Genomic DNA, 27,816 nt, shown 5'->3' with positions numbered 1-27,816 from the left:
ACCGGCACCCGACAACAACCATCCACCCACCGGACCGGATCCCCTAGAACCTACAACCACAGCAGGGGGGAGGCCTTCTAGAGAGGCCTTCTAGAGGGGCCGCTAGTTTAGTGTTGTGTGGTACAGGCATAGGCATGGAGAGATCAGGCCAGCCACCGCACACGAGCTAGTGCTGGACTTGGTTAGGGCCGCCGAGTCTCTCGGTATAGAGCAGGAGGGCTATGTATCATAGAAGCAAGTAGTAGGGCTCCGTTGGCACAGGTCGGAAGAAGATTTTGCCCAAGAGCGAGCAGACGCTGGCAGAGAGTCTAGGGCTTGGGGGTGCTTTTAGGGCTTGCTTCCAGGGCTTCCAGAGCTCCCAGAGCCCCCAGAGCTCCCAGGGCCTTTAGGGAATGGCTTCTGCCCTGATCTTTCAAAGTCAATTGGAGCACGGGTAAACCTGCAGTTGTAACTAGCGAACTACAGCTAACTATGTATGTAACCATGTAGCTCCAGGTTCTATAAAGCCCCGCATTTCTCTGCCCTGACAAAAAGTGGGGCCCTCCGACAGACCTTCTCACATCAACGTCGATCTCTCTTCGCGATGGCTGTTTCTCTGAGCTGAGACGTCGCCGTGCCTTTGGATCCTTGTAGTTGTCCGTCTTTGTACTTTGTGACAAAGCCCCTCTTCCTCTGTTGTCTCCCCCTCCCCTCCTCCCCCTCCTCCGACCGGCGATTTGCTGCTGGCCGCAGTTTCAGCGTTGCACCCTCTCCCTTGGGAGGACTCTCTCTCCCCTCTTCCCCCCGTCCATGATGCAGCCACTCAGACTCACATCTCCCAGCGCCCGCTCTTCCCGCCCTCCTTGAGCACCACGCGTAGCCCCTCCACCACCATTGCCTTGTCCACAGCCTTGCACATGTCGTAGACCGTTAGCGCGGCCGTGGACGCAGCCGTCAACGCCTCCATCTCGACGCCCGTCTTGCCATCGCACGTGACGGTCACCCTGACATGCAGCACATGCGGGGCCGGTCCAGAAGCTTCTGTTCCTGAGCCTGTGCAGGATGTGTGCAGCTGAGCGGTAAACCCGTCATCGCTGCTGCTGCTCTCTGCACTGTCACCGCTGCCCCTCCGCCCCAGTTGCAGATCCACTGTGACCCGCGACAGCGCCAGTGGATGGCACAGTGGAATCAGGTCGGCTGTGCGCTTCGCAGCCATGATGCCGGCCACGCGCGCAACGCCCAGCACGTCGCCCTTTTTGACGGCATTGGCGGCAATGAGCTGCGGTGCCGTGTCCGACGAAAAGACCACGCGGCAGACGGCCACGGCAGTGCGCGAAGTCACGACCTTGTGCGAGATGGACACCATGTGCGCGCTGCCCGAGGCCGAGACGTGTGTCAGGGCGGGCGCTGTCTGCGTGGCACTCGGAGTGGAGCTGGGAGCTAGAGGATGGGCGGGGCTTGGGTTGCGCCCAGTGGAGTCGGCTGCATCGTCTTGGCCTGCGTCCATGCGGCTGCGGGACGTGGAGAAGAGTCGCAGCTGGCTGATGGAAGTTGGAGAGCGGATTGAGCTTGGGTGAATGGTTGGTGGTTGTGAGCCTGAAAAAGGGCTTGTGGACAGAGGTGGACGGTCTACAGCACGGGTTGTTCAGCTTTACAGAAATCGAGAGCATGTAGACGTAGATTGAAGAAAGAAGACAAAAAAGACAAAACCTCAGCCTGGAACTCCGAGACGCCACGACTACCAAGTCAACCGTAGAAAGAAAGAAAGAAAGAAAGAAAAGAGAGCATATGCTCGAGTTCACCCACCTATCAAAATCATTGGCCGGTTCTTCATGTGTTCCAGCTCGCCAATCCCCGCGTGCTTTTCCTTTTTGCGCTTGACTGCGCGCCCAACCACATCCAGCAGCTCGTTCTCGACCGCAGCCAGCGCCTCGAGCTCAGACGCTTCAGCCGGCAGTCCGCCAGCACGGCGCAGCGTCTCCAGCGCCTGCTCGTCAATCGGCTCGCCGGAGTTCACGCGGCGTAGCACGTCGCGCAGCGACACCTCGGCGTTGCCAAACAGACACACCTTGAGGTTGCCGTCGCCCGTGATGCGCAGCCGGTTGCATGAGCCGCAAAAGTTGTGCGTCATGCTCGTAATAAAGCCTAGCCGGCCCGCGTGCCCGGGCACCTGCCACGTTTTGCTGGTGTCGTTGGCGTGGCCCGCGACAGCGTGCAGGCCCGGGTGCGCGCGACGGATGACGGCCAGCATGTCGGCGTAGCTGAGCATCTTGGCTTTGTTCCAGCGGTTGCCATCAAAGGGCATGTATTCGATGAAGCGCACCTCGAGGTCGTGCGCGCGCGTGAGCTCGACAAACGGCAGGATCTCGCCGTCGTTGAGGCCGCGCATCACGACACAGTTGATCTTGAGCTTGAGCCGCGGCTGGCCCGTCTCCTGCCTGTGGGCGTGGTTGATGGCCAGCACGCGGTCGATGCTGCGCTGCACGGCGTCAAAGCCCTTGCGGCGCGTCATGATCTGGAACTGCAGCGGATCGAGCGTGTCGAGGCTGAGGTTCACGCCCGTCAGGCCCGCAGCCACGAGCGCATCCAGCTTGCGGTGCAGCGCGATGCCGTTGGTGGTGATGCATAGCTCGCGCAGGCCGCGGGCACGCAGCGCGCCCAGCTGCTGCATCAGCGGCACAAAGTCGCGGCGCACCGTGGGCTCGCCGCCCGTCAGCCGGATCTTGGTGACGCCCTGCGCCACAAACAGCGAAGCCAGCAGCACGATCTCGGGCGTCGTCAGCATCTCGCGCGCCGGCGACAGCGTCACGCCCTCGGCCGGCATGCAGTACATGCAGCGCAAGTTGCAGCGCTCCGTCACCGAGATGCGCAGGTAGTCGTGTTGCCGGTTGAACGAGTCGGTTAGGAAGGCCGAGAACGGCTTGGCGTGCTGCAGCTGCGTGCGCCGGGCGGACGGGCTGGCCGGTGCCGGCTCGGGCCCCGGCGGTGTTAGGGCTGCCAGGGCGGCGGCACTGCTGCACAGATGGCGCCGGCCGGAGGCGCTATTCCATGCCTGTGGCGCTGGCCGGGGGCTGGGCGATGACGACAACGACGTCAGACCCCGGCGGCGGTTCAGCGATCCGAAGCGATTCATCGCGAGACTGGCAAAATGCGGGAGCAGCTCTTTCCCGAGGAAAACAGCAAGAAGAAGAAAAAAAAGAAGAGAGCTCGGCTTGCCTTTGTAGAGGACCCTCTCTCCTCTCCTCTGGGCGCCCTTGCAATTTGGCGGCGATAAGACCAGTCACAGCGGCGGAAGGCGCCTGCATGCGCCCCAGCGTTCTTAGTGGTTGCGGGTGCGTGCTATCGATAAGAACGCCACATCTGCGCCACAGCCAGACTTGCCTAAAAGAGCAGGCGAGCTTGCTGCTGTGATGTCAGCGGTCACGCATCGCCGAAAGCTCTAAACCAGCTACCTTGAATCTTCTTTTTTTTCCCAGTTTTTGTTTGCCGCCGCCGGTCCGCCGCCCGTCGCCCGACCGCCCGACCGCCATGTATAGCTCGCCCGTATTCAAAAGTACTTCCCGCACGGCCCCACATCCCGCGTAAACCATCTCCGCCCCCCGCTAACCGCCGCTCCAGCTTCACCGCACTGCATCGCCAGTCCCGACGGCGCTCTGCTGGCCATTGCGCAGCCGGCGCGGCTCGTCGTGCGCGACACGCGGACGCTGCAAGTGGTCCACGAGATTGCGCTGGCGGCCGACGTCAGCGCTGCGCTGTTCCACGTGGCGTGGGCGCCGTCGTCGGCGCGGCTGCTCGTGGCCGCGGCCGACAAGCTGCTTGTGTTTTCGGCCCGCGACGCCACTTTCAAGGCGACTGTTAAGAACCCTGCGTCGTCGTCGGCGCGGCCCACGCACGTGCAGTTCGGCCCGACCGACGCCGAGGTTGTCGTGTTCTCGCACTTTGGCCTCAAGCTGGCGCTGGTCAACCTGGCCGCCGCCGCGGCCGTCGAGGTCACCAACCCAAAGTTCCACCAGCCGCCAGCGACTGCGCGCTGCCTGTCGTTCCGCCCCGGCTCGAACCACCTGGCGCTGCTGACAAGGACGAACGGCAAGGACTCGGTCAGCATCCACGTGCCCGGGTCGCGCGCCGTCGAGCGCGCGTTCCATCCGGACACCGTCGATGCCCAGGGCGTGGTGTGGGCGAGCAAGGGCCGTTGGCTGGTGGTCTGGGAGAGCGCGGCCCACGGCCACAAGGTGCTCATGTACACGCCTGACGGGCATTTGTTTAACACGTGGACGGGCCCGCCTGATACGGGTGCCGAGGCCCAGCACTTTGACCTTGGCGCTGGTGTGAAGCACTTCCACATGGACCGACTTGGCATGAAGGCAGTAATCTGCGACTACACATCTGCTTTGACGATAATGGATTTGAGTGTTGGAAGCCAAATCATGCGACTCGCCCATCCAGCGACCGTGATCCCAACCGACACCCTTCAGGTACCAACTCCCCCTCTCCACGGTCTATTTTATATTAGGAACCTCCTTCTAACCCATCCGTATAGGTCTGGCAAGAACAACAACCCCCGGCAGACTCTCCATCTACCTCCGTCTTCCTCCGCGCCACCCAGCCCTTCTTCCCTCCCGAACGAACCACCACCACGACTACCACCATAACAACAGCCGGTCCCGCGCAGAGCTGCTTTCTCGCCGAATTCGACTGTGCCTCCGGGCTGCTTGCCACCGTGACCGAAGCCCACCGCAGCACTCTGTGGATCTGGGACCTCAACAGCGCCGACCTGCGCAGCGTGCTCGTGTTCCACTCCGCCATCTCCGCCATCGCATGGCATCCGCAGATCCCCGAGCTGTTGCTCATCACCTGCGTCCCCGATGCTTCCACCACCAACGCTCCCACAACCTCCACCACCGCCGCCGCTGTCTACACATGGGACCCGCTCTCCAAGGGCCCGCACACCGTCCCCCAACCCCCACCCACCAAACCCACCAAACCCCCCGTGCCGGCCCCAAAGACACGCGCTGCCTGGGTCCCCGCGCACACCGACCCGCCGCTCATCCTCCTTAACGACGGCACCAGCGGAACGCTCGTCGCGGCCATCAACGACGCCGACACCGACGCCGACGCTCCGGCTGCTGCTGCGGCGCTGTGGGGCGGCGTGGATACGCAGCTTAGCGCAAAGGTGCTGCATGGCGCAGCGGCGGCCGCGTGGCCCAAGGTGCTGGACCCCGGGGACATGTCCTTTGCAGAAGACGATGGGACCGTGCGCGTAGATGATACGTTTGATTTCAAGAAGCAGAAGCAGAAGATGTAAATAAATCATTGGTATAGGGATACAGATGCATCGAGGCGTAGATAGAAGAAGCATCGCTGCTTGGTATTGGCATGTTCAAAACACGATATAATAACTGATCATAATCCTTCAACACATGCGCCGGCTTAATTCGAGCCTACCCACCAAACCACATCTCCTTTTCTTTTAGTAGTCTTTAATCCTTTCCCTCCCCATCTCATCTTACGCCCCAAAGTTCATCTTCAACTCAATTGTCGGCTGCTCATCCCGCTGCGCCTCACGAACCTGGTCCGCCGCCCCCTTTTGTCCATGGCGCACAACAGCCTCGAGGAACGCGCGCTGCGATGCGCTCAGCCCCGCGACAACAGCCTTGAATGCATCGGCGTTGACAGCCGCCAGCTCCAGCAGACGCGCACTGGCGTGTGTATACGCGCTGCCATCAGCAGCAGCAACAGCCGCACCGTCGGCGCTGGCATCTGGGTCTTCCTCGGCCGACGCCCATGCGAGCAGCGCCGGAATCACAACGGTGAAGGCGACGGGCAGGCGCGCGCGTGGCAGCGTGCTGGCGTACTTGGTCAGCGCAGTTATGATGAGTGGGCGCGCGGCTTCGGGGTCTTCGGGGGCAGTGTTGGTGGCGAATGCGATAAGACGCGGCACGAGATAGCGCGCGATGCTGTGGTCTGCGGCGGTCGGTGCCGGTTGTAGTAGGAGAGAGCGGATACAGCTTGCTGCAATTTTAGCGGTCTAGAAAGAAAGATATGGTGTTAGTGAATCGGGTACTCAAGTCAAGTCGTGCTAGTAACAGGGAAGACAGGGCCCAAAACTTACCATGCGATCCGTCAAGCAGTCTACTAGCTCATCTAAATAGCGCGCCACCAGCGGATCCGATGCCGGCAACTGGTTGCTCCCGCCGGTAAACAGCACTGTGCTCGCCAGCAGCGCATTCTTGACACACACCAGCGCATTAGGCTGTTCTCTGCGTTGCGCAATCAGATAGACACTGAGGAAGCGACGAAGGCAGCCGCGCAATTGCAGCACCGCGCCCTCAGATACATATGGTTTCAGCGCGTCTGACGAAGCAGCAGCGGCGTTGCGAGAGCCCGTAACACCGGTGACGAAGCGCTTGAAGATGGGCAGTGTTTGCGGGACCACTAGGTCTTGGCACATGGGCGTGGCCAACATGGTGGCAAAGATGTGGATGATGCACGCGTGGAGGTCTGTCTGAATGACGGCGGGGAAGACGTCGGCAGCATCGGCGAGCGCTTCGAGACCCGTTCGCACAAGCATCATGGCCTCCTCGTTCATCTGGTGACGCACTGGCTGCGAAGCATTGTCGCTCAGATTTGGCAGCAGGCCCGAGAGCACTAGCACAATAATGCGCGTCAGCTCAAACAGCTGCTCAATGTCCTCAGACAGGTCCATGTCGGCCTCGGCGGCTGCAGCATCGGCATCGCCCGTGTTGCTTCGCTTGCGCGCCGACGGATGAGCTACACACAAATCGCGGGCAATCTCGACAATCACGCCTTGCACATCGAGGCCATCCGTTAGCGCCAGGCGGTCGAGAAGGTCCATGGTCTCACTGAAAATGGCATCGCGGTAGATGGCGTGGCCGGAGACGCTGGGGTGCAGGATCTTTTTGAGAGCCTTGAGAATCGAGAGGGTCTGGGCCTCTGAGGCTAGAGAGTCAGCCTGGCCAGGCTTTGTGGCCAGAGCCTCAAAGGCAATGCCAAAGAGCACGAAGAAAAAGGCTAGAGGCTCATCGCGGTAGTTGATGTCAGCGCTGCGGTGGCCAGCTGAACCCGAAGCTCCTCCAGCACCAGCATCAGTGCCAGCACCTGCTACAGCGCTAGCGTCAGTTTTCTTGTCGTCGAGAGCGTCAAATACAAAATCGCTGTCTTGCTCAATCAAGCTAGCGATGGCATCGACAAGCTTCAGCCACGAGTCTTGGTAGAACTTGAGCAGGGTCTCGCGGTTCAGAGCGGCGTAGATGGTGTCTAGGCTGCCGGAGAGCGACGGGGGCCCAAGAGTCATGGAGATATCAGGCTCGAAGCGCAGGCGCGCAAACTCACGCAGGCTTTCAAGCCACAGAGGCGTCAGGATAGCAATGTGTGGCCGCAGAACGTCAACGAGATACTTTTGCTCGGCACTGGCAACTTGTAGCTCGGCCCAGGCTGCAAACACAGCCATTTTAACCATAACTTGCGCATTGGATGAGAGTGCCTTCAGGTCACCAATACCAGCGTGTTCTGTGCCCTTGGACAGGTTCTCCAGTGCTGTGACCAGAGTTTTGAGGATGCGGCCCATGCGGTCGACGTCCGTGACAATGCCAGTGGAAATGAAGTTGGCGCACACATTGACTGCCTCGGCGGCCAGCTCGGGCGACGAGTCCGCTGCAAAGGCTGGCGTTAAGGCTGAGCTGATTTGGGCCTGGTATTGCTCTAGAAGCATAGCCTCGTCAAAGTCAGGGTCGGGTGTCTTGCCAAACATGCGCAGCACTGCACCGATGATTTTTAATCCCCAGATACGTAGCTCCAGCACACTTGATGTTGATGCGGAAAACGCCATTTGTACAACATCACCGATACGCGCTTGTAGTTCATTCTGGCTAACAGAGTTGCCGCCTGTAGCTACCGCATCCTTGGCGATAAACAAGAACAGCTCGCTAAGACACTCCATGGCGAACGTGGTAACCTGCCATCTCAGCGGCTCAGACTCGGAACTTGCGATGCCGCCGCCAGTGCCTCTCTCACCATTGTCATCAGTCTCTTTGGCAGCACCGGCAAACCCAGCAACCTCTTCGTCACGCAGGTCAATGGCTGGGCCGGAGACTGACTTGAACGTCACTGAGTTGCGGCCGAGATCGCGCTTGCGCGTCATTTTGAGTACAGACTGGAAGCGCTGAAGCCATGCGGTCGTTGATTCTAGAGCCGTCTGTCGCATCCAGCTGCGGAGGATATTGCGTGTGCCGTCGTGGGTCGGATCTGAGTCGAGCACAATCCACAGCTCCTTTTCAAAGCCCGCCTGTGCTGTGCTGACCACCTGCTGCGGGTTGCGCTTCATGACGTTGTACAAGCCGTCAACTGCAGCATCGCGTAGAGTCACGTGGTCCGAGTTCATGTACTTTTGCAGTAGCTGCACATAATCGGCAAAGACAACGTGGCCCGGAGCATACAGCGATAGATGCTCCATGCAGTCCAACGAGGCCTGTTGCACTAGCGGGTTCTTCTCTTCCTGGAACTGGCTTACCAGAGTCAGGATTAGCTCGCGCGATTTGGCGGACTCCTGCAGATCGGGACCCAATACGTTGATTATTGAGTCCACGCACCGCGTAATGGCCGTCGTGGTCGACATTTCTACCTCGAGGTTCATGGTAACCACTGACGCCATCTCGGCATTGTGCGTGTCGGATATGTACATCTGCGCCACCATTCCTAAGGTGCTTGACACATACTGCGAAAATCCCAGGCCTGCTGCGTTGGCTGCGAGTGCCAGCGCTTCCAAGGCCCAAAAGTGTACGGTAGGGTGAGGATCGTTGGCCAGTGTAATCAGAATGCTATGAATGGTCTTGAGGTGAAAGCCGGCTGCCATGCCCCCGACCTTGCTCTGGATGGCACCAAAGGCCATAGCGCATCCAGCGCGAGCACTGGGTTCACGGTTCATGACAATGGTGTCAACAAGGAACTTGATCTCGGTGTTGGTGAAAGCGTTTCCACAGGCGTTGCAGAGGCGCGCTACTGCCGCGTAGCCAAGACTACGGACATAGGGATCCTCGTCGAGCACATAGTCGCGCACCATGTCTTGCAGCAGGCGCTCAACGGCCATGTTTGTCACGTTGCCGGCTGGGGACTTTGTTTCGCGCGCAACCACACGCATGGTGCACAGCAGTGCTGTTGCCACGTTGACGTTGATAGCCGCTTTTCTCCCAGGATCACGCTGCAGAGAGCCCGCTGAGGCAAATGTCTTGATTTGTTCCAATATGCTTTCTTGCACCTTGGCTGGCGTTTGGGGGAAAATAAATGCAAATAGCTGAATAGCCGTATTGACTACCTCAGTGGCAGCTGGATCGGCTGACATGTTTCCATCATGATTCGAGAGATACAGGACCGAGGCATCGTGTTCGAGCGTACTGCACACTGGCGAGAGCAGCAGCTTGTCAATATCGTTTTCTGGGCTGCTATCCTCGAGCATCTTCTCGTCGGCAGAAAGCTCATGCTGGCCTGGAAGCGGGGTCACTGAGAAGCCACGCACGAGTCCGGTCACGCCGAACCCCGAGTTATCGCCAACATCCCAGATAGTCTCAAAGGCACCAGCGGCTGTAGCTATAGAGCTGCTCAGCGAGTTGGCGCCATACTTTTCCGGGTCAGAAAACAGCGAAATAGTGGCTGTGAGCAGGTTCGAGTGGATGAGAACCTCACTGCCGCCTGCGGGACTCATGATAACAAGCTTGGTATAGCATTGCAAGACGCGGCGTTGCACCATCAAATCAAAATCAAACAGCTGCAGCACCGGCATTAAGCGCTGAGTCACATCATCGGTTGTCTTTTTGGCTGGCAGTGTGCGCAGGAAGGCTGATGTACTTTGCAGCATGGCGGCAATACGCTTGCTAACATCAACAGTGAGCAGGCGCTGGTTGTACTGTAGAAAGGCTAGAATCGAGCCGAGGGCGCACTCTCGGACATGGGCAAGGAATGAGGCTTCTAGAAGACTTCGGCCAGCAGTGCTGTCTTTGGCTAGCGGTTTTGGCAGCGCATTCTTCCACATTAGCAGAAGCTGGGACAAATGTATCTTGACAAAGTTGGGACCCAAAGCCATCAGACCACCAATCAAGATCCATGCCACCTGGATCTGGGTAGCCGAGACACGTAACTCCGACTGACCACTAGACTTGAGCAGATTGGTAGCCATCGTCAGCACTCTGCTGTTGACATCAACGGCGCCATGGAGGGGTCTTGCCGGGCTGACACTCAGGGCGGCCGAAAGTCCGTGTGAGAAGCCGACGCAGCGACGTTGACTGTTCCGGCCACTGGCAAGTTGCGAAAGCTCACGGCTCAGCGAGTTCATGCACACCGTTAAGCACGGTAGAAGCTGCTGGGGGCAGTGGTAGACGAATATCTTCATGCAGGCCGACGCGTGCACCTGTACCGAGTAGCTGGGATGCTGTAGCACCTGCAGCAACGCATCACGGCAGGACTCTGCAAAGCCATTGGCAGCGGATCCGAGCGCCGAGACCAGAGCGCCGATGGCTCCCAGCGCCACGATTAGGGTCTCCTTGGTCGGCTCGCCCTTTTCTGTTGTTGCTTGGGGGCTGTTTTTGAGAACATGGGCAATTAAGGCATTGGCTACAACCACCTGGCCCGACTGGCCTAAAATACGTCGACCGGCAATGTCCTGAAGTAAAATACTGGTAATCTTGCGCGCCATTAGCAGACGGTAGCGGTTATTGGCAATGTGGGAGTTGGCCAAGATATCAGCTGCAAAATGCTCAATCAGAAATACAAAGTTGGCCTGAACCATCTTTTCGCCTAGTTTCTTGAGCAGCATGCTGTAGCAGACGCCGATGCCGGCGCGGCCCTTGTTGGTGATAGCTGGCCGCACGTATTGATTTGATAGAATCTTGACCATCTCTGGCACCACAAGCGTCAGTTGGTCTTGTCGTCGGCCACCGGGAGCCGGACTGGATGGTCGTGAAGGAATGTCGTCGTCTTCGGCACCCGAGTTTGCAGCAGCCATTGTAACTGTGGCAGTGCGGCGGAGACTCTTGGGCTTGGGCTTCTTTGTACGGGCTGCCGCGCTCTCGCCCGCATGGTCTGAATGAGACAGGACCAAGGCCTCAGTGATACAATCAGCAGCAGCGTGTCTGACGGAGGCTGACGGCGAGTCAATGGCTTTAAACACGGCTGTCTCTAGCTTATCAAAGTCTGTAGAGTTTTGGAAGTAGGGAGTCCCGCGCACCAATGCGCGCATGCAATCACATGCAGCCATGACAACCAATGCTCCTTTGTCGGCTGCGGCATGACTACGGGACTGTTTCCAGATGTCGCGGGCGGCCGATTCGTCCATGCTTCCCTGAATCATGGCCACCATTTTGGCCAGAGCTGTAAACACGGCAGCACGCAGACCAGCATGCGAGCTGGACGACTTGAGTAGACGCACTAGTACGCTGACAGCCATCTGATGCGATCCAATGGCGCTGTCGCCGGCGGCGCCGTAGACATGGCCCAAAAGGGTGACGGCGGCGTGTCTGTAACGAGACTCGGCCTCTGTTTTGGGCTTGGAGCCACCGACGAGAGCGACGAGCTCGTTGATGGTCTCAAACAGCAGCTTGCGGTCGCCATGCTCGAAGATGTGCGCCAAGCACTGTCCCAGATTGTTGCGGATGACACGAGTGGGTTGCGGTGAGGCGAGGTTGAGCACCTTGAAGGTCTCCTTCTTGACATAGAACTGCTGGGCTGTGCAGTCTTCGGCATTGAGTGACAGCACGTGGCGGCTAAAGGTAGTGACAAAGGTCAAGACGAAGATTTCCTGGTGGTCGGCGGGGAGACTCTGTAGCTTAGCCAAGTCGAGCTCTGGCTGCGTCAGCATGTGGGCGGGAGGGGGGACGGCGGGGATAGGCGCTGATGCTAATGTCCCAGTAGCGGTGAGGCTCGAGTCTCCGGGGGCCGAGGAGGCCATTTTGTTGGTGTGATGTGGCGGGCAAGCAGTATTGGCAGTTCACAGGAGAAACAGTAAAGAGAAGGCGAGGGGCTCGGTCTTGGTGGATAGAGGGAGTAGCAGTTGAGTGAGATTTCGTGATATGGCAGTAGTTTGTATGAGGGTAACGCCGAGTCGATCAAAGGCAATGGCTGTAGTCGTGTAATTAAAGAGGACAGAAACCCGGACGCAGCAACAGCTTCAATGCAGTCGTCAAGGTGAAGCTCGTTGCTTGTAGGCCTGAAGCATTGATCATGTCGTCGTGGAGCTTCCCCTTCTAAGCATCTATCCCGCCCTGACTCGTCCCCACCTTTCTGTGCTTCAATGCAGTCACGTGAATGTGCAGTATTAGGGTTAGAGATTGGTGATGAGACTCGATGGCCCACATGCAGCTTTCACGATCTTCAGTGTCACCTCACTGAAAAAGAATTTCCAAGTCTAGCTTCATTTAAAAGACACTAACCCTAAGAACTATAATCACAGCCTATACGACAGTTATACGACAGTAATATGAGTTGCGCACTCCGACGACAGCTGCTTCCGACCACGGCCCTTACCGGCTCGGCACGCCGGTTGCTGAGCACGTCGGCCGTGCTGGGCTCCGGGCACAACCGGTGGTCCAAAATCCGGCATGAGAAGGGCGCCGCGGACCGCAAGAAGCAGGCTGAGCGCAACGTGCTGGCCAAGTCGATTGCATTTCTGGCCAAGAGTAAGAGGGAGAAAGCTTGAGTGCAGAGGGGTGCAGAGGGGTGCTGACTGTTATGTACCGCAGCATATGGGCCGGACCCCGGCATGAACACGCAGCTGGCGGCGCTGATCCAGCAAGCCAAGAAATGTAGGTCTGAGAACCCGCCATAGAAAGCCACGCATCTAACAGTATCTCGCTCTTCCCATGCTGAAGCTGGGGCTACCAAAGTCTTCATCGAAAACTCCATCGCACGCGGCCTAGGCCGGTCTCCGGACGGCGCACAGCTGGAGAACGTCATGATTGAGGGCATGACGCCGGGCAACGTGGCGCTCGTCATTGAGGCCGAGACGGACAGCAAGGGCCGCAGTCTGCAGGATCTTAAGCATGAGCTGAAGAAGTTTGGCGGGAAGGACGCTGGGTCGACGCTGTTCTTCTTTGACCAGTTGGGCAAGCTGGTGTTTGAGCGGCCGGAGGCGGCCAGCGAGGACACGCTCGATGAAATTGTCAACTTTGCCATTGGCCAGGACGCGATTGACGTTGAGATTGGCGCCGAGACCGAGACCGAGGCCGCGAACTCAGAGGCTCAGAGCGGCCCGGCACCAGGCGAGATTGTCGTCTGGGCTACGCCGGCGACGGCCATGGGCATTGCCAAGGCTTTCAGCGAAGACATGGGCCTGAAGCAGGTCAGTGTCGATGTCATCTGGAAGCCCAAGGAAGACATGCGTGTGACGGTGGAGAAGCCACATATTGTGCGCGAGATGACCGACTTGCTTATGGCGCTGCGCGATTACCCCGAAGTGACGGGAGTCTATGCCAACGGGTTGCCTGGCGAGGCCATTGCCGAAGAGGACTGGGCACAGGTGGAAGAGCTGTTGGATGGGAAATGAGCAGTGGGATGCAGTGTACGATAGACGAAGAGTGTAAGAGTATTGTACGTGTATAAGCTGGGAAACATTGCGTTGTAGAAGTGGCGTGTTTGCCAAAGCATAGTTGGTTGGATGAAATAACCAGAGTTAACTTTAGTTGCCTCTTGGAAACATGGAATAATACAAAGCGAGTAGCAGCCGCCGCCGGGCCGCACCGCAGAAATAGTGTACACAGCGCCTCCGCTCTTCCACCTACAAACACACCACCCACCACCCACCACCCACCACCCACGCTCTCTTCCCCGGCCACCCGTGGCGTCTACGACGACTCGCTTGGCCCGTGACCGGCAGCCGCGCGACGAATCGCCTCGCGCTCCTTGAGCAAGCGCTGGCGCGCCACGATGCGCTCGTACTCGGCCTTGATCTCCTCGCGCGAATGCGGCACCTTGTTTGTCTCCTCGGGCTTGGGCCAGAAGCCCTCGACAGCGAAGCGCTGGTCCAGGTTGGTGCCAAAGTAGTACATGATACCAATCGGGAACATGACATACATGCCGAACTGCGAGGCGTGAGTTAGTGATGGGGGCCCTAGAGAGACCGAGCTTTATTCCCTGTGGACTATGCGCCGTTGGCCTGAGTCCTCTGAGATTAACGAACCTTGAAAACCTCCAGATTGAAGCCACCCATTGTCACGCAAGTGATTCGATCAAGGCTTGGTTGGAGATATCTAGAAAGATTGATTGTTTGATAGGCGCAACAAAGGAGCACTTGAGCTCGACCGCCTTGTTCCGTTGTCGTCGCGGCGCTGTTTTTGATTGGCTGAAAGATCCTTGTTTTTATTTACAAATGGACGTCTTGTGGTTGGTGTTGACTGGTCAAGATGATGGAGGCGATGGTGGTTTTATTGCTGAAAAATCGGTTGATGTTTTTTGGGTGGTCGTAAAAAGGCTGCTCAAGGATTTGGAGAATAGACACTAGGGTTATATGCATCTCTGGGTTAGCAACGACGTCACCGTTGATATTGTATTGCTAGTCAATCAGTCGCAGTAACAGTTGGTAGATACAACACAAAATGAACAGACATTTCATTGCCAGACAAAAAAGTACTTGTAACTATGCCAGTGCGTCAATGTGAATATATATGGAACTCTGTAGGTGCGAACCTCGATCTCGTAGTAGATAACAAAAAACTAGCAAACCAAAAAGAAATCTGAACAAAGCCGGTGATGATACACCTCAAGCAAAGATACATGTTCCATGGTGAAAAAAAGATTTCTATGGAAGCAAGAAAAAAAAGAACAAAAGAAATGTAGAGCGCACAGTGTACAAAGAGGCCTTATTCACATATTCGGATGCCGTGGCGTAGAAGTAAGCCAGCTCGTGTCCATGGCTATTTTCGAGGTTTTGGTTTCTCTCTTTTCCTGGTCCTCCTCCTCCTCTCTGTTAGACAGGTCTCTCATACCGCCGGCGCCTTTTTCTGTGCGCGCGAGCCCTCGCGGATCTGTCTCTCCTGCTGCCTCTTGACCAAAAAGTCCTCGCGCTTCTGGCGCGTCCACTCGGCGCCCGTCATCGGCGGCGACGGGTCGGTGAAGCTGCGCGGCGTGCCGGAATACGCCATCGAGCCACTGAGCCCCACGCTGCCGGGCCCGATGCTGGTGCTGGCGCCGGCCATGCGCATTACGTTGCTGGCCGTGGCAAGGCTGGCGCGGTAGCTCTGCAGATCGCTCTCGTCGACGCCGCTCCCGCCGTTGAGCCCGCCGACAAACGAGCTGACTTGGCCGAGCGACTCCACGCGCTCTTGGACTGTAGGGTCGCGGAGGATGGGCATCATCAGCGGCTTGCCCTTGTACGAGCCGAGCGAGCCGGAGATGAAGCTCTTGTTGACAGATGCCTGGGCCGGCGTGTTGGCGAGGCTGCTGCCGTAGTCGGGGTGGTCGGGCGGGAGCGGGATATTGAGCGCCTGTACATACGAGTGCGAGACAAACGTTTCTCGGAGGGGCGTCATGCGGTCGCGGCCTTCGCCGTCGAGGTCATCGAAATCTTCGTCGTCCGTAGCATCTAATTGGTCGTTTGGCTCTTCATTTTCCATGGGCTTGACTAGCTTGGGCGCCGTAGAAGACGGCATGTTGTTATCGTTATCAAAGATGAAAATTTCGTCATCATCTGGCACAAGAATGCCGGCTGAAGCTGCGGCTGTAGCCCGAGTCTCCACAGGCGCTGTGCTGTTGATGTCCCAGACGGCGATGCGCGGGTTGATGATGCTCGAGCTGAGGCTCTGCTGGTCCTTTGGCGGCAGTGTGTGCGTCTGAGTCGTCTCGCTGAACTTGACTGTCTTCTTGGGCGTAGTAGCGGTCGTGGTTTTTGGAAGTGAAGATGCCGAGGCGTCATGCTGGCGGTCTTCTGGGGCCGGGCTGGACGAGATCCTAAGGCTGGACATTGGCGAAACAGGTGTGTTGCTGTCAATGGATGTGTCAACGGCAATCCTGGCGGCAGCGGCGGGAGCGGCCTCCGCGGGGCCAGGTTCCGAGCCCGAATTGCCCATTTTTGCAGTCGCCGAGCCGTCGCCAATGGCAATGGACTCGGTGGGAGTATCAGAAGAAGGCGCAGCGAAAGCCGCAAGATCACTGTTTCCAGAAACGGCCTTCATATCGTCGCTCGCGTCGTTTGCGTGGTCCGAGGTGGCAATGGCGTCGACAGCAGCAGGAGAGCTTGTCCAGACGATTGCTGGATCCTCGTCCAAGACAACTGTGGTGATGTGGCGGAGAGTGTCAATGGTGGAAGAGCGGCGGGGAAGCATCGATTGAAGGTCGAGGGAGAGAAGCGACTGTGACTGTGACCGAGACCGAGACTGAGATTATGACTGTGTATCGCTCGTGAGAGTTGGATGTGGTGTTGGATGGTAGAAGGGACAGGCGATGTCTGGAAGGGAGCTGGGCCGGTGGAGACAAGCGAATAAGTATGGGTACAAGTACAGTGCTGCAGCCGAGCCGAGCACAAGAGTCGGGATTGGAGTCGGTGTTGGCGTCGGTGTCTCTCTTGACTCGGTATGGGATTCTCTACCTTCAGGGCGAGGGGTGCTTCAATACTGGTCCATACATATAGCCAAGTAGGAGTATGAATGTGGTGCTTATCCTGGTACAAGTATGTATGTATGTACAAATGGACAATGACGTCGGTCGTCTGCAACGTCGTCTGCAACGTACGTCGCCCGCTGAGTCACCGTCCCTTGCGTTGCAGTTCACTTCAACCTGAATTGTACGTGCAGATCAAGGCAGATCAGCTGCTTTGTTTGTTGGTTGGCTCGATAACTATTCAATCTTGGGTTTCCCGTTGGGGCTGGCTGATGTGATGGGTGCAGGTTCAAGTGCAGGACAGGGCAGCTGTGGTTGCCGGCTGCGGCCTGGAGGGACAGTGGGACCGCTGTACTTATAGTGCTGGCCCTGCTGCGGCCATGGCTTGAAACCCCTGTAAGCCGCCAGCCCGCTTTCTTATCTCCAGGCCCTTGAACTTTGACGCTCCCCCGTTCCCTCTGACTGTTAGTACCACCCATCACACTAAACGTTAAACCACCACAAATCAGCATCGTGTTGAGCCACAAATTCGAGGCCAGTCCAACATCCACCGCCCAATACAACCAAGTACTTTTACAAATACCACCGCACTACTTGCAGTCGCACATACTTGGCAGTTCTCTGGCTTGCCAACTCTCATTCTCTCTGGGAGTCTGCGAGAATCCTTTCCTCACCACATTGGAAGTATAGAGAAGAAAAAAAAGATGCCTACAGGCTAAAGATAAGGCTCAATATCATGCTAAAATACCCGTCCAGTCCACCAGTTATTGGGTCTAGATTCTTCAGATTTTTTCTTGCCTGCCCTACTACTACCAAACTAAGCCTCAAACGAAGAAAAAAAAGGCCTCCTTCAACTAGACAGGAAAGAGTGACGACGGAATAGGCATTTAGACCCACACTATAAAAAAAAAATGAAAAAAAAAGACATCAAATCATCACTAACCACATGTGTCATGATATCGCGGACAACATTCCTTTCCTGTAACTAGATAACTACCTCCAACAAACAGGAATAGAGTTTCGATTTTATCTGATTTCTTCTGTATCCAGCCCTATAATGCCTGAAAGCCCAATGAAAAAATGGGGCTTGCGATCGTCCCGTTCACACCAGCCTTGTCCCACACTGGACCAACATCTCACTTGTAGTATGGAACTCTGTATTAACCCAAATCCTCGTATATCATTGCACTTATCTATGTAGTTATGCTATTTCTCTCCAAAAAACGCCAGGCCTCTTAGCCAAGTCCCCGACTTATCTGTCCTTCCCCAACAAAAGAGAAAAAAAGAAGAAGAAAAGAAAATAGAAGAAGCTATCGCGGCCTTCATCTTTATAGCTTGGGGCCAACCTCCTCGAACTCGTGAAGTTCTTTGGCCGGAATCGGTGCCGAGCTGGCCTTCAGGCCTCTTTTCCACTTGGGCACGTCTATAATAAACTTGGTTTCCTTGTCATTGTCCCAACCCGTGACAGATGACGACAACGTGAATTCCATCTGTTTGTCCTTATGCTGGCTACGTTCCTTGGCCACATCTTCGATAGAAGTACCCAAAGCCTTGACAATGGTAGTGGCTGCTTCCAAAGACAGTCCAGTTCTCAGCGATAAGACGTCCGCAAGGCCATCTGCTGAACCATGTAGAATTGCTTCCACAATGGTTGCACGGACAACTGCCTTGGTCTCAGCGTTGACCGGGGGAGTAGCTTCTAGAGCCGTGGCCACCACCTCTTCGACAGCAGTCTCTCCACGAGCATAGAGTTCGACGCTAAGTTTGGCCGTGGTCTTTGATTTTGTCGAGATGTAAGTGTTAAAAAAGTCCAGAATGTCCTTCTTTGTGACCTCCTTAACGTGTTCTGCATCTTGCTGGCCAATGTCAAACCTGTAGTAGCCTGATGTAATCTGGGAATGGAAGCGCGAAGTCTCACTATGAAGGTTATCGTATTTCTTGAGGCGACGCACAATGACACTGCGTTTATGGGTTTCAAAATCGGCTGAGCTCATCGACTCAATTTGTTCCTTTTGAGTATCTAGGAATGCCCCAATACGCGAGTGCAAGTACTGCGGGTACTTTTCGCTTTGAATCAAGATACGGAATGCCATCATGTTGTCCGAGATGCGCACCGACGCAAACACAATGTATCCCAGTTGTTCCTTGGTGCGCAATTGGTCGAATGCCGGTTCATTCATAATTTGCTCAAAGACTAGTAAAGTAGCGCGTAGCTTCATGTCGTCACACGATCCAATGTATAGCCAGTACTCGATGCAGTTGTTGACATTCTCGGGGTCCTCTAACGTCTTGGCAAAGGCGTAGTTGGAACCGGGGGGCAGGATCAGATGTCTGCTTACCGGCCACTCGGAAGCCGGTAGCTCGCGGGCGGAAAGTGTGCTTTCGACTAATGCAGTCATTTTGAGGGCATCTTCCTTTCCAAAGTTGCCGTGAACCAGAATCTCAAAGTGAGCTTGGGACATCAGCAGCTTGTGGAAATAACGGACATCGTCAGCTGCGGCAGTTGCAAGATGGTCAAGTAGGTTTTCGACCGGATATTCCTTTTCTTCCATCAATGAATGAGTTACAAAGGAAATCTGGTTGTAAGCGGGCTGCAGCTTCCAGTTGCGAAGATTACGCTCAATTCTTTCCTTTATAATGTTGAAACGCTCATCCGTGATTTTGATGTGGCGGATCTTGAGCAGCACTTCTTCAAGAAGAACACTGAGCTTGTCGTTGTAGCCACTGATTTCAATATTGTAACCGTGACTGCCAAATTCAACATTGTAAGAAAGGCCAGCCAGTTCGGCGTCATACGAGTGCTCTTCAAGCGCATCCTTCACAAGCTCACCATAGAGTCTGGCTTGGATGGCAGTCTGGCACGTGGCAAAGGTCAAGGGCTGGCGTACCCGGACAATGATGGAACCTTTAGGGACTCCAAATGTATCGTCCTTTTTCCACCAAGTACGGGCTTTGGAATCATTGCGAACAAGGGTTGGCGCAACGGCAGGTTCCTTGACTTCCTTCATACGAACATCCAAATTAGTCGGGATAAATCTGTTTTTCCCAGGCAAATGGAGCTCCTTGGGCCTGTTCGAGGCGTCGCTTTGGATAGCCTTCCACAAATCACTGACGAAATCATCTGTCATGTCAACCTGCTTATACTCGGTCTTGTACCACTTCTCTCGCTTGTCCCAGTCACCGGGGTATGTCTTTGAAATGACAGACATACGGAAGTTATCAGGGGTTATGGAGCCGATTACCTGCTCAATAAGAGTAGGGTTGAATTCACGGTATTTGTTGGCTCCGCTCATAATCCACTCGCGTGGGAAAGGCCTTTGCATTGAGGAACTCATCTTGCTAGTAAAGCGGCTTTCGGCTGTCTTTTGGCGAAATTTGAAAGTGACGTCACCAATAAGACGTTGCTCATCAAAGATCCACTGCTGAGGCTTCGTTTCCCTGAGTAAAGAAACATACTGGAAGAAGGCTTTTGTGATTTCGGGGTAGTGTTGCAAGCCAGCTTCGGTCAACCTCATCTCACATTCGAGAATACCGGGGCTTCCAGGGCAAATAGCCATTGCACCTACGCTCAGGTTGTTGACCCAGCCCTTGGCTTTGAGGTAAGCCATCAAACTTCCGGGGCCCTCGTGACCTATCAGATGGATGACATAGCGACTAGGCTGCGAGCGATAGAGTAAATCTTCGTCCATTATGGGAAAAGATAGACACAACTCACGCTTGTCATACACAGGCTTCGCATAGCAGATTTTGTTTAGTTCAGACTTGCGAAGAGGCACTTCGTCTGTCCAGAGGTTGCGCTGGAGGTTCTTGTTGGGGATGGCAGTGAAAATTTCAACAGCCCATTTCTCGAGGAGATCAAGTGGTTCGCGGCCGAGGATGACCAACTTCATGATGTTGGCAGAGTAGTACTTGTCGTGGAATTCCATAAACTTGTCGCGCACATTTATGCCCTTGCTTTCAGGAATGGTCTTGAGAACTTCGAAGTTGCCGGTTCCAAAGTGACAATGGGGATGCTTTGGGTTAGAGAGGGATTTGTCTAGTTGATACAGCCTCCAAAAGTCGCTTTGCAAATTCTTCTTGTTCTCAGAATCCACAGCTTTGAGTTCGCGGTCAAGAGTTTCTGATAGGAATAGCGGGGAAATAAAAAATTGGGCAAAGATGTCCAGCGCATCGTGGAATGGAGATGGGTTCTCTTCGGTAGGTTCTTGGTCATTGGCAGGTTTCGCAGCGACATCGAAGAAGTAGTTGGTGGAGGTAGAAGCAGTGTAGGCATTGGAGCTACCGGAGTTGGATGAGAGATACTGGTGGTAATGGTTCTCGGCAGGGTATTTCTTGGTACCCATAAACAGAAGCTGTGATTATGTCAGGTGGCTAGTTCACGACAAGATAAGAGAGTTTGGATATCAAGGGTAGCTTACATGTTCTACGGCATGAGCCATGCCAGGCATGTCATCCTCATCGCTGAAAGCGCCGACATTGACATCTAGAGCAGCGCTGGCCTTGTCCGTGTCTGGGTCATGAGCAAGTAGCACCTCTAGATCGTTTGCCAGGCGGATGACGCGGTAGCTGCGGTTATCGATATCGGGCTTCTCGATCTGATCTGTCACAAAAGTGGCCTTGCGCGGGGCGTCGGTAGCGATTTTTGCGGCGTCGGCGGCCGGAGGCGGGTTGATATCAACTCCCATTTTAGGCAACAAGTTGACGGGGTCACTGGAAAAAGCAGGCAAGATGAAGAATAGCAGGAAACGGGAGAGATGCAAGCAATAGTAGATTTGCAATCACAAGACGAGCGCAAGAGACCGGCACTGTGTCTGCGATTAGGGACGAAGTATTTGCAATGCTGGCCTGTTGGGGAAGGTGCGGGCAAGTTAGCAAGTCAAGTCAAGAGGAGAGAAGAGGCGAGAAGGAGGGAACAGGGGGGAGGGAGGGGAGGGGAGGGACATGGCGCCAAGTATAAACAGTTGGCGTGCAATAGGCGATAGACGCTGATGAAGGGTGAAGAGTGAAGGGCCATGGGCAGCAATTTAGTCCAAAGTTCAGGGCCGCAAGAAAACATGACGAAACACGGGCGGCAGATGTGAGAAGCAGACGTGAAAGCGAGGGGAACAGGAGGGGTAGTTTCGTTTGGCACTGGCCATGAGGGTTGATAGCCGTCAAAAGACAGGCTTGAATGATGATGTAGAGAGGATTGGCAACCAACCTTGTTCAGAGCGCACCGACAGAGATACAAGTAGGCAGCGAGTTTCAATGGCAGAAAAGAAGGACAAAGAAACCAGAAATAGTGTGTGGGTGTAGGCGAGAAAGAATTTGAAGACGGCAGAAAAAGCAAGCCTAGGCCTTGTGCAACCTATTTTTTTTGGCGTCGGGCAATTGCTGTTCCTGTGTTTTGATTGAAGAAAGTGGCGAAGCAGGAAGGGCTAAGTGAGAGTAGGGTCTATGACACAACAGTAGTTGCCTGTATAGTTGACCAAAGAGGGGCAGATGACGTGCCAGGTTGATTGCACTTACACTTGCACTTTGACTGCGGAAATGAGAGAGTAGTTGCCGTGAATGCTGGTATTGGTTGACAAGCCCAAGACAAGCGCCAAAGTACACCGAGGAACATGATGAGAAGTAGCTATTTAATTAACTAACTATAGTTAACTGCATATCTACATACATACACTTTTGATAAGGGAAATGGGCGTAGAATCGCAACCCAAAAAGCACACCACAGAGCCGTTCATCGAATTCGCTGCATCCACACAGATACACAGACACACAGACACAATATAATATAATATAATATGTACGTACAGCTCACACAGGATTCCCTCTCCAAACCTTGGCCAGCACCAACAGGGATAACGGTGCTGTGGAAATGCAGGCGGTCCTGGAATTTGTGTTGAGGGCAGCGTGCCACAGGAGATCCAGTCGCGCAAATCAAAACAAGTAACTACCAATAACTAACCAACTAGTCAACCAACTATCATCAGGTCTTTATCTTTGTTGTTGTGTTTGCGTTTGCGTTTGTGTTTGGGAATCTGCAGCAACTACCTCTCCCAGACTAAACTAGACTGCTTATCTTCCCGCCTCGGATCATGTAGCCGATGCGTGCTGGAATGCAAGGCCAGAACCAAAAAAAAAAAAAAAAAAACAGTACTCCAGTCACTTATTGCACAGTAGCGACAGAACCTGGGGAAGGCATGAATGTGACAGGGGAGCTAGGGGCGTAGGGACAGTGCTCAATTCACAGTCACAGCCCACAAGTCACACTTGGCACTCACTCAGACTCATATGGACCATGTATTTTGTTGCTGTTGGGTCTTGTCTGTACGTATAAATTAAGGAAGAAAAAATGACTACAGAACCCCAATCAATGATGCTATGACTGGACGTCGGGAGTGGGAGGACTGCCAAGACTTTCCATGTCATGGTGTGACAGGGCAAAAGCGAAGGCATTCGGATTCAGGCACTTTGCACACGTGCTAGCACGTACATTCGTACCCGTCCACAAGTTGTGTGCCTGCCTGCCTGTCTGTACGCGGCTTCCCATCCCACAACACCAACACGAGCATCCAAGATGTCGTCTACAGGAAACCCCCAAGCCGAATGCGGAGACCCTCCTCCTCTTTTTTTCCATTTTTTCTTTCACCTCGTCTCTATCAAGCTGCAACTGTGCGCAAATGCTCTTCCCGTCCGTCCCTTCGTTTGCTGACTAGCTATCAAGGTTCTCTCCCCCCTCCGCCCCCTCTCTTCCCCTCTCTGCTCCTCCCTCGCCAAGTGACCAAGGCAAACGAGTGCTCCTGCTTACTCAAGCCAACCCACACCGCCCACGCTCGTGGCCTTCCTCGCTTGCTTCCACCTCTCCGTAATCTTGACACTTCTTGGCTGGCTTGGACATGCGTTTTACTGTGTTGCTACATCAGGAGCACAGGAGCACAGGAGCACAGCAGCACAAGAACAAAAGCCACGTGAGGCGCCACAGCCGCCGCCACATTGCGCTGTTTGCTGTGGCTGGTCCAATAGCCGTGAACGTGGATGTGGACGAGCCCAGTACTCGGGAACACTACATAGAGCGTAATGAACCATGCGCATGAATCTGTATGTTACGTATGAAGGTAGCTCTGTATTAAAGTACTCCCGTGATCGCTATATGCAGCTTGGTGAGGGCCCCTTTTCTCTCCAACCACCGGCAACCAAGGCCTTTTCAGATATGTAGGCCCCAATGCCGTAGCCCTTTTTCGCGCTGCAGATAGCCGACACATTAGCCATTAGCTGACGCCAACCCAACGCCCGCCCTCTCTTTTTTCAGTTGTCTGTTCCACTACTGTGCTCTGTTTCTCTGACCAAAGGGCGACAAGCCGCTTCCGCTTCCGCTGCCGCTTCGGCTCATCTGCGAGCCGCGCACCTCTTTCTTGAGACGCCGATCGCGCAGCTCCTTGCCGCGCAAGTCTTCCACGCTCATCTTGCGCTGCCTTTTGAGCGAGCTGCCGCTGCCGCCTGCACTGCGCAGCGATGCTGTCGAACCGCCAAATGACTTCTTAAGCGGTGTGTCGAAGTTGCCGCGGCCTGATATGGACGTGATCTTCTTCATCTTCTTGTACTTGCCGCCAGCTCTGGTTCCCACGTCCGAATCACCGTCTGAGTCCGAACTAGATTCCTAGAAACGCCAAACAAATGAAAGTTAGCATGTGTTAAGACTAATCCTGGCCAATACCCCCGGTATAACCAGAGAAACATGTTCAAAAAAAACTTACTTCTTTGGCCGCAGATTCGCCTGCTGCCGCGGCCGCCTCAGCAGCCTGTCTGTAGGCCGGCGACTGCGTCCGGCCAATCTTGGGATCGTCCATTTCCAACTCAACATCGCTGTCCTCACCATACGTCGTGTTCCAGCCTACAACCAGCACATTGAGCGCCGGCTTCGACGGCAGCTGCTTCGTCATGCCCGGCAACACCCAGTGCGTATCGGCCGTGTTCTCCACGTGCCGCTCCATAGCCGCCTGCTGCCTGTCTTCCATCTCCTTGACGGCCGCCTTGACAGCGGCTGCCGTCTGCTCGGCTGCCGTTGTGGTGTCGCTTGCGGCGTCTGGGTTGCCGGCCAGTCGGCGCTTCTTGGCCGAGTGCGAGCTCTCGCGCGATCTATCTTCTGAAGAGGAGGCCTCGGTGCTGGCGGCAGCACGCTGCATAAACTTCATCGTCAACACCTTGGAAGACATGCCTCCAGCAACAGGCGTAGAAGGCGTCATTGTGAGCACCGTGGATTTGAAGACGGTATATTCGAGATGCAGGTCTATTTGCAAGTAATCTTTGAACAGTATCGCAAACGTTGCTTGCGCACTGCGTGGCTTGTAGATAAAAAAACAGAGCCTAAAGAAGAGAGATCACAGCCGAGGTTCTCCAGGGCACTTGTGTAACTCTAGCCTTAGACCACGATCGTTGGTCTTTATCCTTTCCTGGAACTTTTGTTTCAATACGAAGTCAATAACATTCGCCTGTATCATCTAATTGCGTTGAAATAACAGCTAAAGAGACACAAATCTGTTTCAGGTACGTCCAGTTCAAGGATTTCAAGTTGTGCTGTGGTCTTTTAACAGGAGATATAGGTTTTTTCATGCAAACCCAAAGCGCGTCATTAGGAGCGTCGGTGAAAATGAGGACAAGGTTTTGCTTACATAAACACATCGAGACACCCGAAGATAATCCGGCCGGACCAATCAGGCCATCCGCAAAGGCCGCCTTGTCCTAGTCTCTTGTTCTCAACGTCAAGCTCGCCTCGAGGTACCTGACGACGAAGCCAAGATCTCCAAGCTGCAGCAGCGGTGCTCTCCGAATCAGTTTTTATTTTCTTTTCTTTTCCCGTCAGACCAACCGCCCTGCCATCTTTGAGCAGCCCACCGCATTTTTTTTCACGCCTAGACCGAAAGCGAGAAGGAACAGGGACCCAATCACAAAATGCCCGCCCCGCAACTCCGAACACTCGCGCGCTCCCTCCGCCTGGCCTCGGCCGCGCCCCGCCGCGCCTTCTCGGCGACGGCCCGCGCTGCGACAGCCGATGCCGTGGCCGTCAAGGACGAGCCGGCGTCGTCGGTCGTTTCGCAGCAGGCGCCGAACCGCACCGACGTCTGGGCGCCCAGCCAGAAGCCGCGCAGCCAGGCCATGACAGGCCCGCGCTTTGAGCAGACAGACTTTGAGGCTCAGGTATGTCCAGGCTCGGACAGGGCCCGCCCCCAATTGACCGCGTGTGCGGGATGAGATTGGCCAAAGACGCCTTTTTGGTGTGGTGTGTCTTTGGAGCTAACGTGAGCTTTTTTCCTACCTCTAGCCCGCTCCTTACTCGGCCATGGCCCTGATCCACGAGCAGCCGGTCCAATGGACGCACGACAAGGTTGCTGTGTGTGACGGCGGCATTAGCTCAGCGTCGGCAGGGCACCCGCGCATCTTCATCAACACCGACAAGCCCAAGATCTGCGTGTGCAACTACTGCGGCACGCCCTACGTACGATGATATTCCGTTCTCTGATGTGGTCTATTGCTTGACTCGCTAGCCAAACATGCCCAATGCACTCTACTAACATCGCTGCTATACAGGCCAATGAGCACCACCGCAAACACATTGAATCTCTGCCCGAGACCGCGTACCCGCTTGCATAAACCAGACCACGCCATGCCTCCGACATGATACAAACACTTCCAGAAACCCCCCCCCTTTGGCACGGCTTGCCTGCGGGGAAGAACACTAGAAACAGCTACAGCGGGGACGGGAACCATGGCCACACATGCTTCTGCAGGCGGCTCCCCTCCCATCCCCGCGGGAAAGAAACAGAACGCCGATAGAGTAACTGGCAGGAAGAAGAATGAATTAAAACGAGTGCGGCAAAAATGGCCCAACCCCGTGGCCGTTCTTTGCTGCCAGCTTTTCTCTGTAAATAAACCAGTCCTTCTCTTTCTTTTTTTTTTCTACTGCATGTGCTGCTTGATGGATGTGATGAGCTCTGTATTACAACTATTCACATGTGCTCTTAGCCCAGCCAATGGGGTCGTCAGGATTATTATCCGCTGCCCCACACTTCCCAAGCTTCTTCTAACGCAATGAGCCGTCGTCGAAGCTTGTTCGAAACTCTATACAACACACACCCCCAGATACACGCAAATTCTATACACAAACCTCGCCACAGTCATGTCCTGGACACAGAAGCAATTCTCTCTCCCACCACGCTCGCGCGGCTCGTACCTCGTGACCGACCTCGTCGTCGACGCACTGCCGGAGATCCGCGACTACAAAGTCGGTCTGCTGAACCTCTTTGTGCAGCACACGTCATGCGCGCTCAGCCTCAACGAGAACTGGGACGAGGACGTGCGCTACGACATGACCGACGCGCTCGAGAAGATTGCGCCGTACGAGGGGCCCAAGGGCGAGGCGCTATACCGCCACGATGCCGAGGGCCGCGATGATATGCCAGTGGGTTCTGCGGTCGTGTTGGGCGAGAAGGAGGACGCCCGGCAGTCGCGGGTGTTGGGTGGTCTGGGCGGCAGGCAAGTTAGGTGGCTAATGTCTCGTGTGTAGGCGCATATCAAGAGCTCGCTGATTGGCGCGAGCGTGACCATCCCCATCAAAGACGGGCGCTTGGTAAGTCCCACTACTCCCCCGCCTCTAGCACACGGGTCCTCCCCGCGGGACACTCATACACACATAACGAGACTGACACGGAGGCGACGCTTTCTTCTTGCCCGCAGGCTACCGGCACATGGCAGGGAATCTGGTACCTCGAGTTCCGCGCAGCCAAGCACACGCGCAAGATCATGGCAACCATCCAGGGCCAGAAGATGTAAAAGCGGTGCAGAAGACGGGAGGCAAAGAGGAGAACAGAAAACAACGAGAAAAGGTGGGAGAGAAAAAAAACAACGGGAGACAAGATTCGGTGAGAAAAACAAAGAGACGCACATGTATACATACACAGGCAGAACCAGGCAAATACGGAACCAGGATAATTGGTAAAAGAAAAGAAAACACAAGAAAAAAACGCCCATAACTCCTGCTAGTGGCCCTCTCCATCCACTCAAGACTCTCCCAAGCACTAGTAGAAGTTCCCCTATCCTCATCTCCCTCGTTCTTCTAGTTCACTGCCGTGATACTCCTTGCGTACTTCATCTGTAATAACCCCAAGTAGAGAAGGAGAAGCAGAAGAGAAGCAAGAATGAGGGGGGTGGGGAAGGAAATACAAAAGCAAAACGGAGGAAAAGGGAAAACAACATTCACGG

At 55.2% G+C, this 27,816-nt stretch overlaps 10 protein-coding genes across 10 annotated transcripts; 4 read left to right on the top strand and 6 right to left on the bottom strand.

The window, feature by feature from the left end:
* Window positions 1-808: 808 nt before the first annotated feature.
* Window positions 809-3,112, bottom strand: BROUX77_002966 (uncharacterized protein; the record flags this gene model as incomplete). Its single annotated transcript, XM_073747564.1, has 2 exons — window positions 809-1,608; window positions 1,786-3,112. The coding sequence occupies 2 exons, from the start codon at window positions 3,110-3,112 to the stop codon at window positions 809-811; spliced, it is 2,127 nt and encodes a 708-aa protein (XP_073608048.1).
* Window positions 3,113-3,507: 395 nt separating this feature from the next.
* On the top strand, window positions 3,508-5,284 carry BROUX77_002965 (uncharacterized protein; the record flags this gene model as incomplete). The annotated part of the gene is made up of 3 exons (XM_073747563.1): window positions 3,508-3,532; window positions 3,598-4,454; window positions 4,520-5,284. The coding sequence occupies 3 exons, from the start codon at window positions 3,508-3,510 to the stop codon at window positions 5,282-5,284; spliced, it is 1,647 nt and encodes a 548-aa protein (XP_073608047.1).
* Window positions 5,285-5,485: 201 nt separating this feature from the next.
* On the bottom strand, window positions 5,486-11,935 carry BROUX77_002964 (uncharacterized protein; the record flags this gene model as incomplete). The annotated part of the gene is made up of 2 exons (XM_073747562.1): window positions 5,486-6,007; window positions 6,092-11,935. The coding sequence occupies 2 exons, from the start codon at window positions 11,933-11,935 to the stop codon at window positions 5,486-5,488; spliced, it is 6,366 nt and encodes a 2,121-aa protein (XP_073608046.1).
* A 528-nt stretch (window positions 11,936-12,463) lies between these two features.
* Window positions 12,464-13,528, top strand: BROUX77_002963 (uncharacterized protein; the record flags this gene model as incomplete). The annotated part of the gene is made up of 3 exons (XM_073747561.1): window positions 12,464-12,662; window positions 12,726-12,788; window positions 12,855-13,528. The coding sequence occupies 3 exons, from the start codon at window positions 12,464-12,466 to the stop codon at window positions 13,526-13,528; spliced, it is 936 nt and encodes a 311-aa protein (XP_073608045.1).
* A 298-nt stretch (window positions 13,529-13,826) lies between these two features.
* On the bottom strand, window positions 13,827-14,191 carry BROUX77_002962 (uncharacterized protein; the record flags this gene model as incomplete). The annotated part of the gene is made up of 2 exons (XM_073747560.1): window positions 13,827-14,063; window positions 14,162-14,191. 2 exons carry the CDS (start codon window positions 14,189-14,191, stop codon window positions 13,827-13,829), a joined length of 267 nt encoding a protein of 88 aa, XP_073608044.1.
* Window positions 14,192-14,960: 769 nt separating this feature from the next.
* BROUX77_002961 (uncharacterized protein) lies at window positions 14,961-16,301 on the bottom strand (the record flags this gene model as incomplete). Its single annotated transcript, XM_073747559.1, has 1 exon — window positions 14,961-16,301. One exon carries the CDS (start codon window positions 16,299-16,301, stop codon window positions 14,961-14,963), a length of 1,341 nt encoding a protein of 446 aa, XP_073608043.1.
* Window positions 16,302-17,903: 1,602 nt separating this feature from the next.
* Window positions 17,904-21,260, bottom strand: BROUX77_002960 (uncharacterized protein; the record flags this gene model as incomplete). The annotated part of the gene is made up of 2 exons (XM_073747558.1): window positions 17,904-20,927; window positions 20,994-21,260. 2 exons carry the CDS (start codon window positions 21,258-21,260, stop codon window positions 17,904-17,906), a joined length of 3,291 nt encoding a protein of 1,096 aa, XP_073608042.1.
* A 2,621-nt stretch (window positions 21,261-23,881) lies between these two features.
* BROUX77_002959 (uncharacterized protein) lies at window positions 23,882-24,803 on the bottom strand (the record flags this gene model as incomplete). Its single annotated transcript, XM_073747557.1, has 2 exons — window positions 23,882-24,217; window positions 24,315-24,803. The coding sequence occupies 2 exons, from the start codon at window positions 24,801-24,803 to the stop codon at window positions 23,882-23,884; spliced, it is 825 nt and encodes a 274-aa protein (XP_073608041.1).
* A 706-nt stretch (window positions 24,804-25,509) lies between these two features.
* Window positions 25,510-26,208, top strand: BROUX77_002958 (uncharacterized protein; the record flags this gene model as incomplete). The annotated part of the gene is made up of 3 exons (XM_073747556.1): window positions 25,510-25,755; window positions 25,880-26,053; window positions 26,146-26,208. The coding sequence occupies 3 exons, from the start codon at window positions 25,510-25,512 to the stop codon at window positions 26,206-26,208; spliced, it is 483 nt and encodes a 160-aa protein (XP_073608040.1).
* A 526-nt stretch (window positions 26,209-26,734) lies between these two features.
* Window positions 26,735-27,387, top strand: BROUX77_002957 (uncharacterized protein; the record flags this gene model as incomplete). The annotated part of the gene is made up of 3 exons (XM_073747554.1): window positions 26,735-27,016; window positions 27,122-27,184; window positions 27,292-27,387. The coding sequence occupies 3 exons, from the start codon at window positions 26,735-26,737 to the stop codon at window positions 27,385-27,387; spliced, it is 441 nt and encodes a 146-aa protein (XP_073608039.1).
* Between the last annotated feature and the right edge of the window lie 429 nt (window positions 27,388-27,816).

Source organism: Berkeleyomyces rouxiae (assembly GCF_048999995.1).
Source record: "Berkeleyomyces rouxiae strain 22BRR77 chromosome Unknown BrBRR77_ptg000002l, whole genome shotgun sequence".
Lineage (NCBI taxonomy): Eukaryota > Fungi > Ascomycota > Sordariomycetes > Microascales > Ceratocystidaceae > Berkeleyomyces > Berkeleyomyces rouxiae.
This window is presented reverse-complemented; position numbering and strand designations above follow the sequence as displayed.